General features: G+C 50.7%; 1 protein-coding gene and 1 long non-coding RNA gene across 2 annotated transcripts; one reads left to right on the top strand and one right to left on the bottom strand.

Annotated features, from left to right (window-relative positions):
- Nucleotides 1–4,472: 4,472 nt before the first annotated feature.
- Nucleotides 4,473–7,326, bottom strand: LOC120867040. The gene is made up of 2 exons (XR_005721797.1): nt 7,189–7,326; nt 4,473–4,606 (listed from the first exon to the last, which is right to left on the bottom strand). It is a non-coding gene; the product is annotated as an uncharacterized LOC120867040 (long non-coding RNA).
- HROB (homologous recombination factor with OB-fold) lies at nt 7,313–16,872 on the top strand. The gene is made up of 8 exons (XM_040245186.1): nt 7,313–8,571; nt 9,818–9,901; nt 10,866–11,006; nt 11,627–11,735; nt 11,923–12,008; nt 12,348–12,473; nt 13,957–14,074; nt 16,235–16,872. Exons 1-8 carry the CDS (start codon nt 7,822–7,824, stop codon nt 16,324–16,326), a joined length of 1,506 nt encoding a protein of 501 aa, XP_040101120.1. The 5' UTR covers nt 7,313–7,821; the 3' UTR covers nt 16,327–16,872.
- Nucleotides 16,873–17,616: the final 744 nt, after the last annotated feature.

Genomic DNA, 17,616 nt, shown 5'->3' with positions numbered 1-17,616 from the left:
ACTCCATGGACAATTGGAAAAGGAAATGGCAACCCACTCCAGTATTCTTGCCTGGAGAATCCCAGGGACAGCAGAAGCTGGTGGGCTGCCATCTATGGGGTCGCACAGAGTTGGACACGACTGAAGGGACTTAGCAGCAGCATAGATAATGCACCATGCTGTCTCCAAACACTCCCTCTAAACACACACACAAATACAGGTGTGCTCTCTCCTGTACTTAAGAAGGTGAGGCTCCTCATCCAACAAGTACAGGTATTTGGGGAAGTGAGCATGGAGTTGCCTAGACTCCTTTGTACTCCCTTCTGACAAATAGCATGAGGTCATTCAACAAACACTTGCTAGTCTTCTGTGTGCTAGGTCCTGTGCCAAGTGCTGGCTCACAAAAGTGAAAAGTCATAGTCGGTTGCTCTGAAAAAGTTCAAAGGCCAGCAGGGCGGTATGAGGGAAACTTGAAGACAATGCAGGGCATGCAAGAGACCTAAGCTATCAGAGCCCCCAAGTCCAGGGAGCCAAGGAGAAGGAAACCTGAGTCAGTCAAAGAAGGCTTCTTGGAGGAGGCAGCATGTGACCTAGGGCATGAAGAGTGAATGAGGTGAAGAGGGATTGGTATTGATTGGGACATTAGTTGAGAGATGAGATCACTTCCCAGGTGCAGGAGACACAAGAGACCTTGGTTTAATTCCTGGCTTGGGAAGATGCTCTAAGTAGGAAATAGCAACCCACTCCAGTATTCTTGCCTGAAAAATTCCCTGGACAGAGGAGCCTGGCAGGCTGTAGTCCATGGGGTCACAAGGAGTCATAGCACAAATTAGCAGGAGAGATTAAATAGGACAGGGAAGCAGATTCCGGGGCATTGTAGGTGCTGGGGAATTTTTTTTTTTTTAACCCCACCATGTGACATGAATCTTAGCCCCCTGAGGAGGAATTGAACTGGTGTCCCTTGCAGTGGAAGCATGAAGTCTTAAGCACTGGGCCACCAGAGGAAAAAGTCCCAGCCCTGGGGATTTTATATATCATCCTCAGGTGACTAGAAGAGATTGAACATTTTTTACGATAGAAGAAATAGTATCCTGCTTGGATGTTGGAAAGAATGGACAGAAGGGAGGAGACCTTGGATTAGGGAGACAGTGCAGCAGGCTACGGGGATTGTCCAGGCAGGAGATAGTAAGGCTTGACGTACAGTATAAGATCTGGACAAGATAAGAGATACAGGGGGATGAGGGATCAGAGTGCATCCTGGCCCTGAGACAGTGCAAGGCAACAGCTTTCCCACCCATGAAAATGTAATGAAAGCTATGATTTTCTTTCAGAGCAAGGCATATGTGCATAGGCACGTGATGTTTTGGGCATAATTATAGGGGATTTGTATTCCCTGAATACCCAGTTTAAGAGCCCAGTTCATTGGAATTCTAAAAGGCAAAACAATGTAGTGGTTAAGCTTGTGGATGCTGATATCAAACTGGCTGGTTAATTATCTTAGCTGCAACACCTATTAGCAATGTGGGCTTAGCCCAGACATTGCCCCTTTCCTCCTCTGTAAAGCAGAAGTGATCCTAGCACCAATATCAAGACCTGTTGCTATGAACAAGTGAGCTAATTCATGTAAATTAATGAACCTTGCCTGGAACACAGAAAGTGCTCAGGGAAGTCCTGCTGGTTATTACTATAGACTGTTGTTACTGTTTAGTTCCTCAGTCATGTCTGACTCTTTTGCAGCCCCATGGATTGTAGCCCACTAGGCTCCTCTGTCCATGGGACTCTCCAGGAAAGAATACTGGAGTGGGTTGCCATTTTCTTCTCCAGGGGATCTTCCCAACCCAGATATTGAACCCCCATTTCCTGCATTGGCAGGCAGATATTTTACCACTGAGCCACCAGGTAAGCCCATTACTATGGATTAACTCAGTACTAATGAGACATTCCCCTTTGTACTCAACTTCACAGCTGAAGTTCTGGTGTCTTCTGTAATGGGTCCTCCTACCTGAGTCCTAGAACCCACTTTTCTGTTTCCCAGAATCTACCCTTCCTTTTTGGTCTGAGTCTCCATTATCCTCAACCCTGGTTATTAGTAGTCAGCCCACTAACCCCTCTTCTAAAAGAAGGAAGAAGAGGGCCAGACTAGATCACCATAGGGATCTAGTCTTTGCTTTTACTTTGGAAGAAAGTGTCAGGAAGAAGACCTGTGATTTGGAGGAGAATCCTTTAGCATGAGAAAGTGAAAGTCACTCAGTTGTGTCTGACTCTTTGTGATACCATGGACTGGAATTCTCCAGGCCAGAATACTGGAATGGGTAGCCATTCCCTTCTCCAGGGGATCTTCCCAATCCAGGGATCGAACCCAGGTCTCCCGTATTGCAGGTAGATTCTTTACCAGCTGAGCCACAAGGGAAGACCAAGTATACTGGAGTGGGTAGCCTATCCCTTCTCCAGCAGATCTTCCTGACCCAGGAATTGAACTGGGGTCTCCTGCATTGCAGGCGGATTCTTTAGCAACTGAGCTATCAGGGAAGCCCAAGTCAAGTCAGCATGACTGTCCTCCCCAAATTTAAAATCATAGACAACTTCCTCACTGTGGCCTGCCAGCCCCTCTCCAAAATGTCCCTGGCCCACATTTTCCATTTACTTCAGCCATCACTCCCACGCCCATCCAAGTTCTAACAGGAGGTGGGGGTGGCATTTGCCAAGTTTACTGAACTCAGAAAGGCAATGGAGGAGAAAGCATAGGACTTCCAATCAGAAGAGCCGCCACCGAATGACTGTGTGATCCTGAGGGAGTCCCTTCCCCTGTGGGCCTCAGGTTCCTAATGTGTAAGTAATACCCACCCTTCACTCTTTGTGGAACCTCGTGAAGACAAAATGAGCCAATGGTTAAAACTGGAAGATGGAAACTACGGTGTGGGTAGGAGTTGATAGTATTCCTCTTGGGCTTTTGGCCTCTGTGATGTCCCTTTAGCTGGAGCTGTCAGAGCCCAGATCCACAGGAAGCCCTGTAACTAGGTCTCTAGGACTATCCACAGTTGGGTTGCCTGGGTTCCCTGGGAGGAGAGGGGGCCTGAAAATGGGAAGGTTGGGGGTCTGTCCCCTAGTTCAGAAGCACAAAAGCCTTGAAGGAATTCCTAACTTGGATGAGAGTCGGAGGTTCAGGTTTCCTCTCTCATCACCATTCTGGCCTCGATTCTGACATATGACAGGTTAACTGGGGGGCGACCGAGAGCTCATGCCTTTCCCTTTAAGGCTGGGGCGGAAGACCGCGGTGAAGGGCCTTTGTGTCGGCGGGAAAGAAATAGGTCCGCCCCTTTAAGAGGGCGGAGACGCTGAGTGGCGGTGGCTTCGAACGCGGCCTAGGGAGCCAGACCCCTGGTTCCCGACCACCCTCCTTCGGCCCCCACCTGGGTTTCCAAGACGCCTCTCTCCGACCTCGCCCCAGAGACACTGTCGCCAGGACTCTGACCCTCCCACGTGGACCAAGGCCGAAGCCCCGGCGACCTCTGGAGTCAGGGTCTGTCTGGCCAAGCCGCGGCCGGAGCCTACTGGCGGTCGCCATGGTAATGCCGCGCCGGGGACCACCCGGCCGCCGGGTCCCCCGGCCGCGGGGACCTGTCTTCTGGGTTCCAGCCTCTCCCTCATGAGAGCTGAAGGACCGGGTTAGGGTTTCAGGGAGAGCTTGGTGGGGTCGGGCCGCCTGGCTCTAGTCAGGGCTCGTCTTGGACATGCCCGGCCCCCCAAAAAAGGTCTCCCACTCACCTCCCTCAGGGCTTCATTTCCCAGTCTCTAGCCTTCAGTTTCACCAAGGAAGACTCCGGTTCATCCTTACGGGTGTGCTCAAACGTCACGCCTCCCGGGCCCTCCCCCTCCCCCAACCATTCTAGTCTGTTTCTTGACATTGGGCGATAGGTCTCCCTAACTGTAGCTCTTGCTGCTTTGGCAGCTGGAGTTAGGCACATCCCTTGGCTCTAGGGCTGGCACACTTTTAATGCCGGCCACAGCAGCCCTGCTGTCCAGAAAGGAGGATCTGTGGGGACGAGGGTGGGATGGGGTACATCCCACCCTCCCAGGACCCTAGCTTCTGGGTGTTAGATAAAAGGAAACCACTGACTTGTCTTTCAGAATCCGGGCCTCTGTGCTGGGCATGCTTGGATTTATGGTAATATCCCTTACATCTGACAAAATGTCAGGCCAGGTTTCCCAAATGTCAGGTTTCCCCAGGCCAAACCTTTGGGGGTTTGACAAAATCCTTAGACTTATATGCCCTGTACTGGCTCTAAAGAATGACACAGGCTCCCTTGAGCAGCCTTCCCTTTGCTTCCTCCCTCTTATTACAAGATTAAGGCAGATAGACCTAAGGGAATTATTTGACTAGACAGGATTCTAAATCATCATCTAAGTCTTTAAGTAAACCCCATCTCTCCTCATCCTTTATTCCTTCCCCAACACAACAGGGAAAAAAAAAAAAAAAAAAGAAGCAGACAGAAAACAGTACACCTGATGTCTTGTTAGAATTAGGAAAAAGCAGAGTGAAGACAAAATGTACTTGCAAATGGTGTTTCTCCTCCAACCTCAATTGCTTTGTTTTCCTTTCAGGCATGCAGTCTGCAGAAGCTGTTTGCTGTGGAAGAGGAGTTTGAAGATGAGGTAAGGAAGTGTTGGTGATCAGAGATGGCACCCAGGCCTAGAACCCAAGTTTCCTTTTACCTGACATGTGTTATCTTTTTTTCCTTTTTTTTTTCTGTGAGAGGCTGAGAGATGATGAGAAATATAAACAACCCACTTAACTGTCTTAAAAACAAATAAACCAGAGAGATGAGCTGCTTAATTGTCAAACCTTTAAATTATAAGGGCCTTTGCCTGGAAGCTGTGTCACGTGGATGATTGGATCCACCTTCATGCTGACATACTTCATGTGGGGAGAAAGTTAATGGAGAGGCAGAGACAGCGCAGCTACTAGACAGCTGGGGACCCAGGGTCACCAACTGGCCACCTGAGCCAGGGGAAAGTATTTCATTCTCTGGCCTTCCATTTTTGCTCTTATGACATGAGGGATGTTCTTCTGCCTCAAACATTCTTCCCTTCCCTGCTCTGTCTGGAGAAGATGAGGGATTAGATTAGACCTGAAGCTGGCATCTTAGAATCACCTCTGCTGAGTCCCTGCCACGTACCAAATAAATCAGAATTTCTGGGGATGGGCCGAGGCAGGGGCATTTTTAATCTCTGGGTGCACCCAGAGGCCACTGAACTAGTGATCTGCAATGCTGTCTTCCCACTCAGATCTAACAGATGTAGTTTCATCTGGGTGGCCCAAAATTGTTATGTCAAATCCTTTTCAGAAAGAAACAGGATTTAAGTGAATAAAGCCCCCAGAGGTCAGTTAAATCGCTTAAGAATACAACACTGGGCTTCCTTGGTGGCTCAGTGGTAAAGAGTCTGCCTGTCAGTGCAGGAGAGATGGGTTCGATCCCTAATCTGGAAAGATCCCAGATGCTGTGGAGCAGCCAAGCCAATGCATCACAACTTTTGAGCCTGTGCTCTAGAGCCAGGGAGCCACAACTACTGAGCCCACGTGCCATAACTACTGAAGCCACACGCCCTAGAGCCCCGTCCTCCGCAACAAGAGAAGCCACCTTGGTGAAAAGCCTGTGTGTGCACTGCAACTAGAGTGTAGCCCCTACTCGCCACAGCTAGAGAAAAGCCCATACAGCAACGAAGGCCCAGCGAGCTAAAAAAAACAAAAATACAGCACTAACAGCCAGCACCAATGTTAGACATAACTCCAGTCTAATGTACATGGAAACTACTAAACTATGTTTATAGAAGAGTTGCTCTGGTTTATCAATGACAAGCCATTCAGAGCTACTTTTTGACTCCCAGTGGTTTGCTTTTAAAAAAAATCACTTGTAGATTTGTCTGGTCCAGATGCCTAATTTATGCCTAGTGAGATGGTGCCCCAAGGACCCTTGTGGCAGCCACAGCCCCGCACATCCCTCCCTTTGAAGCTTTTGAAACCTGAGGTTTGAAGGGAAAAACAGACCTTTTAAAATTCCCTCTCTGGCTTGTCTCATACCCTGAGGCCCCAAGACACAGTGACAGAGGCATGTATGAGTTTCCAGTCCTGTTTCTGTGAAGTTACTTAACCTCTCAGAGTCTCGGTTTCTATATCCATAAAACAGGGATAATAATATACCTATTCATAGGGTCATTGTGAGAATTCATTGAGAGAATTCTGATAAAATGTTTACATGGTACCTGGCACCCAGTGAGATGCTTCACATGTTAGGTGTTTTGTTATCATTTGGGGAATTGATTTTTGTTTTTAAAAATAACTCAAAACTGCCAGCTTTGTCGAGGAGATATGTGTCCTTGTCTTTGTCTTTCAGCTTTGGAGATGTGTAATTACAGACTGAAAAAGTGACCCTCCTGGGTCTTACCAGGTCAAGGTAGGACTGCTAGGCTAGTAATGGAATTAAGAGTGAAGGACTCTGACAGCTCAAGTTTCTGTTCCATGACCAGTCCCTTCCCCCTTCCCAAGGCAGATGACATCATGTCTGAGAGGGAGCTCTTCAGGGGAAAAGGGCTCCATCAACTCGCAGGGTCATCAGGATTTTATTCCTGCTATAATTCTAATATTATTATTATTACTAAGTCCTAAAGTAGTCCTTGGAGTATGCTAGTCTCCTGATAATACACCAAGCAGGAAAGATCCTTTCTCTAGCCTAGACAATCTTGTGCGGCAGCAGGGGGTGGGGGTGGAGGGGACCTTCCTGTCAGTTAAATCAGCAGTTCTGACTCAAAAAACACCCTCGGAACAGGTCTGTTGCTCTTGAAGGTGTCAATCTCACCTTGCTTCCCAACTGGAATCCATACTTAATTTAACTTGCCTGAAAAGCTATATTTAACTTCTGCCTATTTTGCTGGATCCAAGGCCTCTTTGACTTACTGAAGACTCTGTGTGTGTGTGTGTGTGTGTGTGTGTGTGATGAGGGGAAGAGTGGGTTGAGGACACGAAGCAAGACCAGCTCCTGAGTGACAGGCTGGACACCAGAAAGCTGATTTCCTTGAGACGGGTGTGTGCCCTGGGGAATTTGTTTGACTCCTTGGTGACCTGGTTCCTTTGCCTCTCTTACTGCTCCAACTGCCACCACCACCACCCCTCCTCTCCCCTCCCCCTCGAGACTGAAGAAAGAAAGAAGCTACCTGAAGACTTAGCCTTAGAATGTATCTGGCAGAAGCCTGGTGGCGGACTCTTGGGCGAGGTCAAAGGTGGTGAGAGAGTCTACAACTGCCTTACATGTCTTGGTTTCCTGCTTGCGTGAATCTGCACACACAGACACACCACATGCCTGAAACAGTAAAAGCAGAGTGCTTCTTGATTTTCAGATGCCAAGACCCATTGTCTTTGCTTCTTTGTAGGATTTCTTGTCGGCTGTGGAGGATGCAGAGAACCAGTTGGCGGGCACACGGCCTGTAAATGCTGGGTGCCTAAGACCTGTCTCCTCCCGGCCACAGGAGGCCCAGCTGCTGCCTCGAGTCACTGCCCCAGCAGAGGCTGCAGGCCTGCCAGCCGTGGGACTCCGCCTTCCTACCTGCGGTGGGCCTAGGGCCACTGGGGGTCCACCTCCCACAGGAACAGCTCCCCTAAGGCCTCTCTCGACATCCAGCAGCTGGACTGGCAATCAGGGAAGAGTGACACTGACAGAAGTGCTTGAAGAGCCAGGAAGACCCCAGTCCTCAGCCTCTCGCCCCCAGCTTACCTTCAGGAGCAAAGAGCAGGTGATTGGTGGCTTCGAGGGGCCTGAACAAGATGAATTTGATAAGGTCCTGGCAAGCATGGAGCTGGAGGGGCCCAGCTTGGAGGTGCAACTTGGAGTTCACAGTGAGGCCACAGAAATCCTGCCCAGCTGGCAGGAGGAGGACTCCATATTGGCTAAAAAGGCTCGGGTGGCTGATCTGAGCAGACCTTGTCAAAGGGGGCCTGTTCCTGCCCCCCACGTAACTGGTATCCCATCAGCCCAGGATGCACCCCCAGATCCCACAGTCCTCTGCAGGACTCCACAACCTCACTTGAGACCTGGAACTGCGGGTAACTTTCCTGTCCCAGCTACCTCAATGGTTCGTGCTCAGCCACCCCACTGGGAAGTCTCTCCCGTGGGTCCCCCTCCTCGAACACCCCAGCCTTTCCAAGCTGCTGGCAGGGCCATTCAGAGCAGCCCTCAAAATCGTTTCCCTGCTCAGCCATTCCAGTCTCCAAACACCTGTTCAAGTGACAAACTCCATTTTCTTAGACTCCGGACTCCCAACTCAAACTGTGCTGCTCCCCCAAAGACCAGCTGTGGACTGTTTCCTCAGGGCCCACACCAACCCCGAACTCCAGCATCTTCTGTCCTGTCTCCTGTCTGCACCCCAAAGGGTCCCGGTCCCTCCCTGCTCCCTCAAGCAGCTCTGCAGACGCCCATCGTCACCAACCACCTGGTGCGGCTGGTCACCGCTGCCAGCCGGACACCCCAGCAACCCACCTGCACCTCTGCCCGGGCCAAGATGCGCCGCTTCCCTGGCCCAGCAGGGCTTCTGCCTCACCAGGTGAGTGACAGCTTTGCTCTGGCCAGAGCCAGAGCTCCCCAGGTGGCTCTCCGGGCTGTGCTGCTGGAGAGCAGCTGGGTGTGTCCCAGCCCTGCCCAATCCCAGAGGAAGTGGAGGAAGGAAGGGCAGGGGTCGGGGGCTTTCCAGAGCTGTGGGAGAAGTCAGAAGTGGGGAGAACTGAAGGCCTGAAAACCCACATAGATGGAGATGCCTAAGGCTCTGAGAACATCACAGTTCCCATACATTTGTTGAGCACCTCCTGTTTACTGGCCCCGGCCAGGAAGACTCGATCTCTTATATTTACTAAGGACTGGTGTGTGTTGGGCCCTTTGCTTGGACCTGAGGATACAGAAATTAACATAGAAATAGTTCTCAATTTTCAGAGCTTCCAGGGGAGTGGAAGAAGCAGACTTAAATGATACGTAAAAGGGACAGAGAGAGTAGAGGTCATTTCCTGGGTGCTGGGGAGACACTGAGCTCCTTGTGCTTCCTGGGTGGGCTTTGGACAGATGAATAGGAGATTTACGGAGGTACATGTTGGACGGCTGTGTCCTGGAGGACATTTCAGCAGTGGAAAGACAGGAGAGAGTGTGCGCAAAGGCACAGATTCTCTGGGAGGTCCACGGAACCATTCAGTGTGGCTGGTGTGTGGGGTCACTGTGGGGGAGTTGGGGCTGAGCCTGGAGTGTGGATTTTGGCAGCAGTAGAGAGACAGGGTCCTTTAGACTAGTCTTAGATCCAATCCCAGATAATTGGACTGAGAATCTGGTCTGGTTGTGATAGGTTACCCCTTTCCCTCACATTTGAAGGGTGTTTTCTTCAGTCAGAAGAGATTTCTACCCAATAACTTGCTCTTCCCTGGCACTTTAAGAGAAATCCAAGGAAGCCATGTACATTCCTCCTGGGTTGGATCCCTGTCAGGAAGGGTGAGGTCCCTGAGAAGGGGTTTGGGGAAAGCTACGCTCTTACTCACTTCAGGCCTCTCTATTCAGGTCATCACCCACTTCAGGAAGCCCCAGGATTTGTTCCTGAGCCAGCTCCAGCTTCCTCACATTTCCCCAAACAGTCCCCAAAGCATCTTTTTTGAGCTGCCAGCAAGGCTCTTGAGACTTCGTTAGGAGAGATGTAATATGTGTTAATTGTCCCTGATAGTTTCCTGAACTCATTATGTAACCCAGACAAGAAGCTGTACTTGTAAATAACAGCTGCTGAACTTGCTCTCTCCTTCTCCTCTATCCCCTCCTAGCACAGTGGGAAAAATCTGGACGACATCATGGTTTCCACGCCCCAGACTCCGACTCACGGTGCTCTGGCTAAATTCCGGACAGAGGTAACTGACTCCATGCAAATGCCAACTTTCTGGGACTCATTTAAGAGAGAGGGACATCCTTGTGAGTTTCAGAAGCTGAGAATCAGAATCAGTGCTGTTCAGCCTATTTTCTGGGGTCACACACCGTAGCACATTGAGGGACGCCCGTCCTGATGCCAAAGGGATGTTAACTGATGTCATGGGTTCAGTCTTCTTTCCCAGCTAAGAAAGAACAGCCTGGCTAACTCCATCTGCCCTCAGCGGAGGAGAGTGTAATAAGTATCAGGAAATTGTATCTCGGGAACCCTTCCTCTCAGGTTTCTGGGAATCAAGCTGGGAAGCCTGTGCCTTCACCTTGCCTCTGGTGGGTTCCCTCTTGGTGGGTGAGACTCAGCCTCCCTCCTCCCTGGGATTCTGGTTGACCTGCTCTGCCCCCCAGATCCACTTTTGCTTTTAATTCTCTCTAGAAGTTTTTCTCTGCTATAGCTCTGTATATCCACCAGTCCATTTCAGCTCCAAAACAGTAAATACTCATCTGAATTTAAAGCATTTTTTAATATAACAAGGTGTACAGTTAAAGCCAGAGGCATCTCAAGTGAAATATAATTGGTTTCAAAATTGCCTGGAAGCCTATAAATGTATGTGGGGGCTCCCTAGCCCTAAGCCTTTTCAAGTTCATTACAAAGGACAAGCGTAGCTAGCCTTTTGCATTATAATTTAATAATTTAATATAATTAAAGTCAGGTCCTGATTTAAAATAAACTAAGTTACAGAGCACCTTTGCTCTTATTTCTCAGTGAAAGATGTGATATGCAGCAAGTTTTCACATACCCTTTTCTGAACCTTGAGATAAACGAAGGGAGAAAGCATGGCCACCGTGCTGCCGAGAATTCACCCTTGCTCCCCCACCCCTCCATCCCGGCTCAGGGTCTCTAGCAAAGTGGACCCGTGAACACCGGGCTCCCCTTCTCCTCTGTTGTGCCAGGTTGTTACTAGTTCCCAGGCAGCGGTGGAGGAAGACTTTGGACGAGGGCCCTGGCTGACCATGAAATCTACTCTGGGTCTGGATGAGAGAGACCCTACTTGCTTCCTCTGTATCTACAGCATCATCATGGTGCTGCGAAAGGTAAGGGTTCTGGACGCTGAGACCCAGAGGAAAGGCCGTTTTTATATCTCTCCCCAGTCTTCCCTGCTCCACCTTAGGAAAGGGGCACTCTGTTTTTTCCCTCCTACCCTAGGCCTGTCTCTGAGCAGCAGCATGAAGATACCATTGGGTTGTATCTTCCACTCACCTACCTTTTCACTGCCATCCACAGTATCAGGCACAGGCAGAAGTGGGTTACGGGCAGGTCTCCATACATCTGAGTCCTGAATGGGGTAGGATAAGCACACTGCTCCCCTTAGAGCTCCCCATAGGTCAGAAGTCACGTGCAGACTCATGTTAGTACATATGCTAACATGCTCCTGCCTGTGGTCTGCATGATAGAGATCTATATAAATATATACACATAAATACATAAGAGAAAGGAGGCAGGGGAAAGAAATGAAGGGCCTGCCAGCTTCAAGTCTGCCAGGGGGAGATGGGCTGAGCCCTTTGCACTGCCCCTTGGCCCTCCACAAGGAAGATCATCACCACACTGGTACGCTGCATCACCACCCCCACCCCTCCCTAGGTTGCCCTGGCTCACTTGGGAACCTTACAGATGGGACATGGCTGGCTCAGCAAATGCCTCTCCTTGTAACCAGGCAGCCCTGAAGCAGCTTCCTGGGAACAAAGTCCCCAACATGGCGGTGATGATCAAGTCCCTGACTCGGAGCGCAATGGATGCCAGCGTGGTGTTCAAGGACCCCACGGGTGAGGAGTTAGGTTCTGGGAGTGTCTGATGAGTGGCCCCATTGAGGTCAGCAGGTGAAGAGGAGCCACCCTCTGCATTCGCAGTTAGGATAACTGAGACAGTGAGCCACCTACTTCCCAACTGGGCCCAGACCAGGCACTGTGCTGTCCTTGACCCTGAAACTGATGGGCGGCGTGGTGTTTGCAGGAGAGATGCAGGGCACAGTGCACAGGTTGCTGCTGGAGACGCGCCAGAATGAGCTGAAGCCTGGCTCGGTGCTGCTGCTCAAGCAGGTACTCTCCCCCTCCTTCCATGGAAAAAGCCCTGGTGGTCTCTCTGATTCCCTGCCTTCCTAGGCCCCAGGCAGAGAGTAGCTGCGCTGGTGCTAGACCCTGGCTTACTGGAGCCGAGTAAAGGCCTGACCTCCATCCTCCAGGGGGTGGGTGGGAGTGGGAGTGGCCTGTGAAGGGCCAGGGGTGGGCAAGTGGTTCTATTCTGGCACCAGGGCTGAGGCGGGAGTGATTTCTGTGATCCTGGTGCAGAGGCCACCAAGGGAGAGGCAGGCGGGACCAGGTGGCCAGCGGTGCTCTCTTAGGACACTGGACCCCACCCTCACCCCTTCTCTCCTCCAGATCGGAGTGTTTTCTCCTTCACTCCGAAACCACTACCTCAACGTGACTCCCAACAACCTGGTCCATGTTTATAGTCCAGATGCTGGAGACGGGAACATCCTCAAGCGATCTCAGTCCTTCCCCAAGGTAAGAGGAGCAGGATGGAGGAGGAATGAGTAGAGCTGCTCTCCACCTGGACCTTCTGGTTTCTTCCCTTCATCCACCCTGGGGAGCAGTTGCCCTAAGGTGAAAAGATGCCTTTGGGGACAGGGCCATCGCCTCCTGTCCCTGGTCCAGCCACCTGCCAGATGGCACGGTAACAGGACCTAGAGGAGCAGCTGGCTTCTGAGTGATCCCTGAGTGTTTGATGGCAGACTTGAACGTCATAGAACATGGGAGTCACTTGAGAACTAACCAAGGTGACAGTCCACAAGGGGGCGGGACCCTCAGTGAGTGACTGAGGGTTGGACTTGCTGCAGGTGGCTGTGCAGAGAACAGACAGCTACAGGTGGTGTCAGGTGAGCCAGCCCTTGCTCGACATCTTTCCTGCTGCTTTCCATCTCTGCTAGGTGAGGGGACACCAGCCTAGAATGCCTCTGGGAACCAAGGAAGACTGAATTCCAGGCAGCTCCACTCCAGGGTGAGGGTGCAGAGCCTGGCCTTGACTTGGCACACAGTGTTCCCTCTGGCCACCTGCACCTTCCTGGGATCCTGGGTTGTTGTCATGGCCTGGCCTGCAGGTCAGGAGACCTGGGTCATGTCCCTGCTCTGCTGGAAATTTATAACATGACCTTGGGCAAGTCGTGTCCCTTCCCCTGCTGTTGCTTTGTCTATAAAGTGAGTCTATAAAGTTATACTCAGTGACGTCTAGTCAAGCTATGCTTTTAGCTCTAATTTGCTACTTCTCATCTTTCTCCCTAACCTACATTCTCTCAGTATCACCCCTTTCTAACAAAGCATCTTGATTTCGTTTTAAATTTCAAGTCACCCCTGGACTTCCCTGGTGGTCGAGTGGTTAGGATTCCATGCTTCCACTGCAGGGGGCAGAGGTTCAGTCCCTTCTCAAGGAACTAAGATCTTGCAAGCCAAATGCCAGAGGCTTAAAAAAAAAAAGATCCAAATCATCCATGCTTGTTGAAAAACAATTGAAATGGTACAGAATAAAGAAACATAAAACTGACCCTTCCCTGTTTGCATTCCCTAGGGCTAACCATGGTTAACAGGTTTAATTACTAATTTTAATTACCTATTCATGTATTAGCTATTTGGGGGATTGTTAGCAGCTCATTTTTAATTCCAGCCTAACTCCTTAGTATATTTCTGAATGGCCTCTTCACTGTCTGCTCCAGTTTTCGAGATTCCTTAAAACATCAGATACCAACTGAATTAGAAAAGAAAATCAGCCAAAAAGTTTTTTGGTTTTGTTCTATTTTTAAATTATCTGTTCTTTGGGGTGTTTGGCATTTCAGCTACCTCCCCAGCGTGGGCTGGGTGACTGGCCACTGCCGCTTCCTCTGTCCTGTCTTTCCTGAGCCCCTACCTATTCCTTTGAGCTTGTCTGGGTGGAGATGGTACCGTCTAGAGAGATTTCAGGGGTACAGGTATTGGTAACCAGATCCTCTGTCCCCAGAATCTTGGAAGTTTCCATGAAAGCCTCCAGCAAGAGAGCGAGAAGCCTGGGAAAGGCCTCCAAACAGCACAGAACCCAGAGGCAGGGGCGTCCCTCGAGAAAGAACTCCCAGAAGCAGGTAAGACGGTCAGTCCACCCAGGAGCCAAAAAGATTCTCCTTCTGTTTCCTCTTGAATAGCTCAGGCAGATTGTTCTGGCTGCATCTTGTTCCTCCTCCTGTGAATCTTTGGCTCTTATAGAAATTAGATGTGGTGTCTTTCCTGGCAAGGCTGCAGGCCACAAACTAATTAACACAAAGAATGTGATCCTCAGCTCCCGCGTTTCCAGGCCATGTGCTGTTAGCCACAAGGAGGAGATAGACTGGCGCCAGCCTTGAGTCTTCTGTGGGCTGATGGCTAAACCACAGAGGCAGATTTCTCCATCCTGACTAAGCTCTGAGGCCCTCCAGGTGGTGCTAAGGGGTCCAGCATCCCCGTGGGTAGGGTGGGACCAGGATACAGACCTGAGAGGCCCCAATACAGACCTCTTCGTGGAGGGCCAACTTGTTCCTCAGGAGGGAGCCTCACCCAGGTGATGCTAACACAGTCCAGGTCTGGTTCTTAGCTCTTGGACCCCATAAATGGAACCCTCATGGGATTATGGGTAGGTGTCTCCATGTTAACCAAATTCACAGTAGACCATGGATAAGCCACAGAGCCCATTTATTTATATTGTATGAAAAAGTATCCACCCCATGTGCTGGAATCTTCTCTAGAATCTTCCACTATCTCCTTGTAAGTCAGCTTGAGGACAAGCCAAACCCTCCTCAGAAGGTTGCTGGTGGTCATGGAATAAGAGAGGCAAGCTGCCTGTAGAACGTTGTGGTTGGTGTCGCATCTCCACAGTAGGGACAGACCTGCCAGGCAGACAGCTGGTGGTGGTGGCCTGGCAAACTGGGAGACAAGATGCGGATTCCTGCTCTGAGTCCCATTCTCCTTGACTCACACTGGCTGCTCACTCCCCTTCATTTACCCTAGTGTTTCTCCAGACAGTGTAGCTAGTGAGCGGCAACTTTTTTGTTAAAATCAAATTCCAGTCCTACTTCCCTGGGTACAATGCTGGTCACCCTAGTTAAATTTAAATGCCCCAAAACCGACTTCTGGGCTTCCCAGATGGCACAGTGGTAAAGAATCTGCCTGCCAATGCAGGAGACGTGGGTTTGATCCCTGGGTTGGAAAGATCTCCTGGAATAGGAGATGGCAACCCACTCCAGTATTCTTGCCTGGAAAATTCCATGGACAGGGAAGCCTGGCGGGCTGTAGTCCATAAGGTCACAAAGACGCAGACACGACTGAGCATGCACACAGACTGACTTCTGCCCTTCTAGCAGCAGTGTTTGTCCGGTGCTCTGTGCCAGACTGGGAGCTGGCCTCTGCAGGTATAGTTTCCAGCCTGAATGACACTAGGGCTGTCTGATTCCGTCCATTCAGCGGGTGCTTTCTAGTTGGAAGCCGTGGCTCTGGCATCAAACAGATGCACACTTGGGCAAGTTGTTGACCTCTTTAAACCCTATTCTCTTGGGCAAAGTAAGGATTGTAACAGGAACCACCATGAGATGCCCTCTGCAGGGGCCCTGTGAGGCCGAAGTGATGAGTGTAATGTGTACAGGCCTGTGCCTGGCACCAGGTGTGCCCCCAGTTCATGTTAGCTGCTCTTGTTCACAGTCAGAGCAGCAGTGAGGGTTACTGAGGTCAGCTGTTTCCAGCTTCTCAGACAGAAGTACCCATCTGAGAACTGTAGGCAGGACAGTTACTTCTGTCCTCTCGGCTCACAGAGGCACTTTGGGGGAGGGGACGGTGACTTCTCCCACCATGCAGAGTGCAGGTGAGAGACCATGTGAATGAGCTGTGTGATTCTGAGCACATCTAAGGGCTTTTCCCAGCCTTCTTTGTCCCTCTGTCCAATCAGATGGTTGCACTAGGAGACCTCTGACGCCTTTCTGCTCAGGCGCTGTGCTTCAGGATGGAGAGAAGAACCATAGAGGCCCAGGGGGAGCCCCTTTCTTTGCAGAGGGACCCTGGCATTTTGCCTCTGCTTTTTGTTGAGTGTGGGGAGCAGAAAGGAGATGGAAATCAGGCCAGCCTCAGGCCCATCGATGTGGGGACCACTGCCCAGAGAGCCCGCTCCCTAACCGCAGCCAGGTTCAGACCCTCCTAAAGGGTGGGAGCTTCAGCTCTGAGTCACAAGGGGCCCTCAGGTTATCACTGAGTCTCCCCACCCTCCCTGTCCTCCCCTGCAGATGACCTGGATGGACTCCTGAGCGAGCTCCCTGAAGACTTCTTCTGTGGGACCAGCAATTGGGACTGCCCCAAGGCAGGGCACCCGCCATGAGCCGACAGCCTCTCAGCACCGTGCCAGAGCTCTGGTTGTGTCTGATCACATGCCTGGGAGAGAGGAGGACCAGCACAGTTGGAGAGCAGACAGAGTTCTGACACCTCTGTGGTTGTTCCCACCCTGGACACTTTCCCTGAGAACACCCTTGTCCCTCAGATTCTGCACTGTCGTCACTTTGGGTCTTCCTTTGGCACGCAGAACTCTGCTCAGTATTGGATCTACTGTCCTTCAAGCCCTCGGGTGCATATCCCTTCTCCTCCAACAGAGAAGGTGTGTCACTCTCCCACCTCCGCTTGACTTTAGAGGATGCTGGGCCTGGTCCCTTGACTCCCTAGTCCCAGGACAGCTGAGGAGCCAAGAGAAGCTGTGGCTTTTGTGGCAACCTGTCCTTCTGGACAAGGAGGGAACACACTCAGGCTTCCCTCTGCTTTGTCTCTTGAGGCCTATAGCTGCCCAGCTCACCTGTGTCTGGGGCTCCAAGGTGTGGGGGCATGGTTGTGGCTGGGGCGTCTTATTCTGAAATAAAAGCAGCTGCCTGCTTCACCTGCCTCCCTCTCTTTCCCAGCCTCTCAGCTCCTTGTCCTGTCTGCCCTGCCCCTGGTGCCTTGGCTAGGACAGAGCCAAAGCTACTCATTTGCTTTCTCTTTTTTCTTATAGACTTTTTTTTTTTTGCTGCACTGGGTCTTAGTTGTAGCACACGGGATCTTTAATTCCAGCATGTGAACTGTTAGCTGCAGCATGTGGGATCTAGTTCCCCAACCAGGGATCAATCCCAGGCCCTCTGCATTGGGAGCTCAGAGTCTTAGCCACTGGACCACCAGAGAAGTCCCTATAAACTTTTTGACAGTTTTAGATTTATAGGATTATTGCAGAGATGTTACAGGGAGTTCTCCTATACCTCACAACCAGTCTAAGAGCCAGTTTTGACACATTATTAACTGAACTCTATGCTTTATTGACATTAACCCAGTTTTCCCCTAATAGTCTCTTTCTCTTCCAGGATCCCATGTAACATTTAGTCATCTTATCTGTATAGACTTCTCTTGGCTGTGGTAGTTTCTCAGACTTTCCTTGTTTCTTCATGACCATGACAGCTTCCAGGAGCACAGGTCTCGCTTCTTGTCAGATGCCCCCCTGTTGGAATTTGTCTGGTGTGTTTTCGTGACTAGACGAGGGTTATGTGTTTGGGAGAGGAAGAGCACAAAGGTGAGCTCGCATTCTTGTCGCGTCATATCAAGGGCTGGTGGTGACTTTGATCACCTGGCTAAGATAGGGTTCGTCAGGTTT

The sequence above is a fragment of the Oryx dammah genome, unplaced genomic scaffold (genome assembly GCF_014754425.2).
Source record: "Oryx dammah isolate SB20612 unplaced genomic scaffold, SCBI_Odam_1.1 HiC_scaffold_8, whole genome shotgun sequence".
In the NCBI taxonomy this organism is placed as follows: domain Eukaryota; kingdom Metazoa; phylum Chordata; class Mammalia; order Artiodactyla; family Bovidae; genus Oryx; species Oryx dammah.
The sequence above is the reverse complement of the archived record's forward strand: the minus strand, read 5'-3'. Positions and strand labels throughout refer to the sequence as shown.

Bases quoted from the DNA above. Each gene is read 5' to 3' on its own strand.
- HROB (XM_040245186.1), top strand. From the start codon at position 7,822: ATGGAGCTGGAGGGGCCCAGCTTGGAGGTGCAACTTGGAGTTCACAGT. The intron at 8,572-9,817 runs GTGAGTGACAGC...ATCCCCTCCTAG, and splicing joins CAGGGCTTCTGCCTCACCAG to CACAGTGGGAAAAATCTGGA. The intron at 9,902-10,865 runs GTAACTGACTCC...CTGTTGTGCCAG, and splicing joins TGGCTAAATTCCGGACAGAG to GTTGTTACTAGTTCCCAGGC.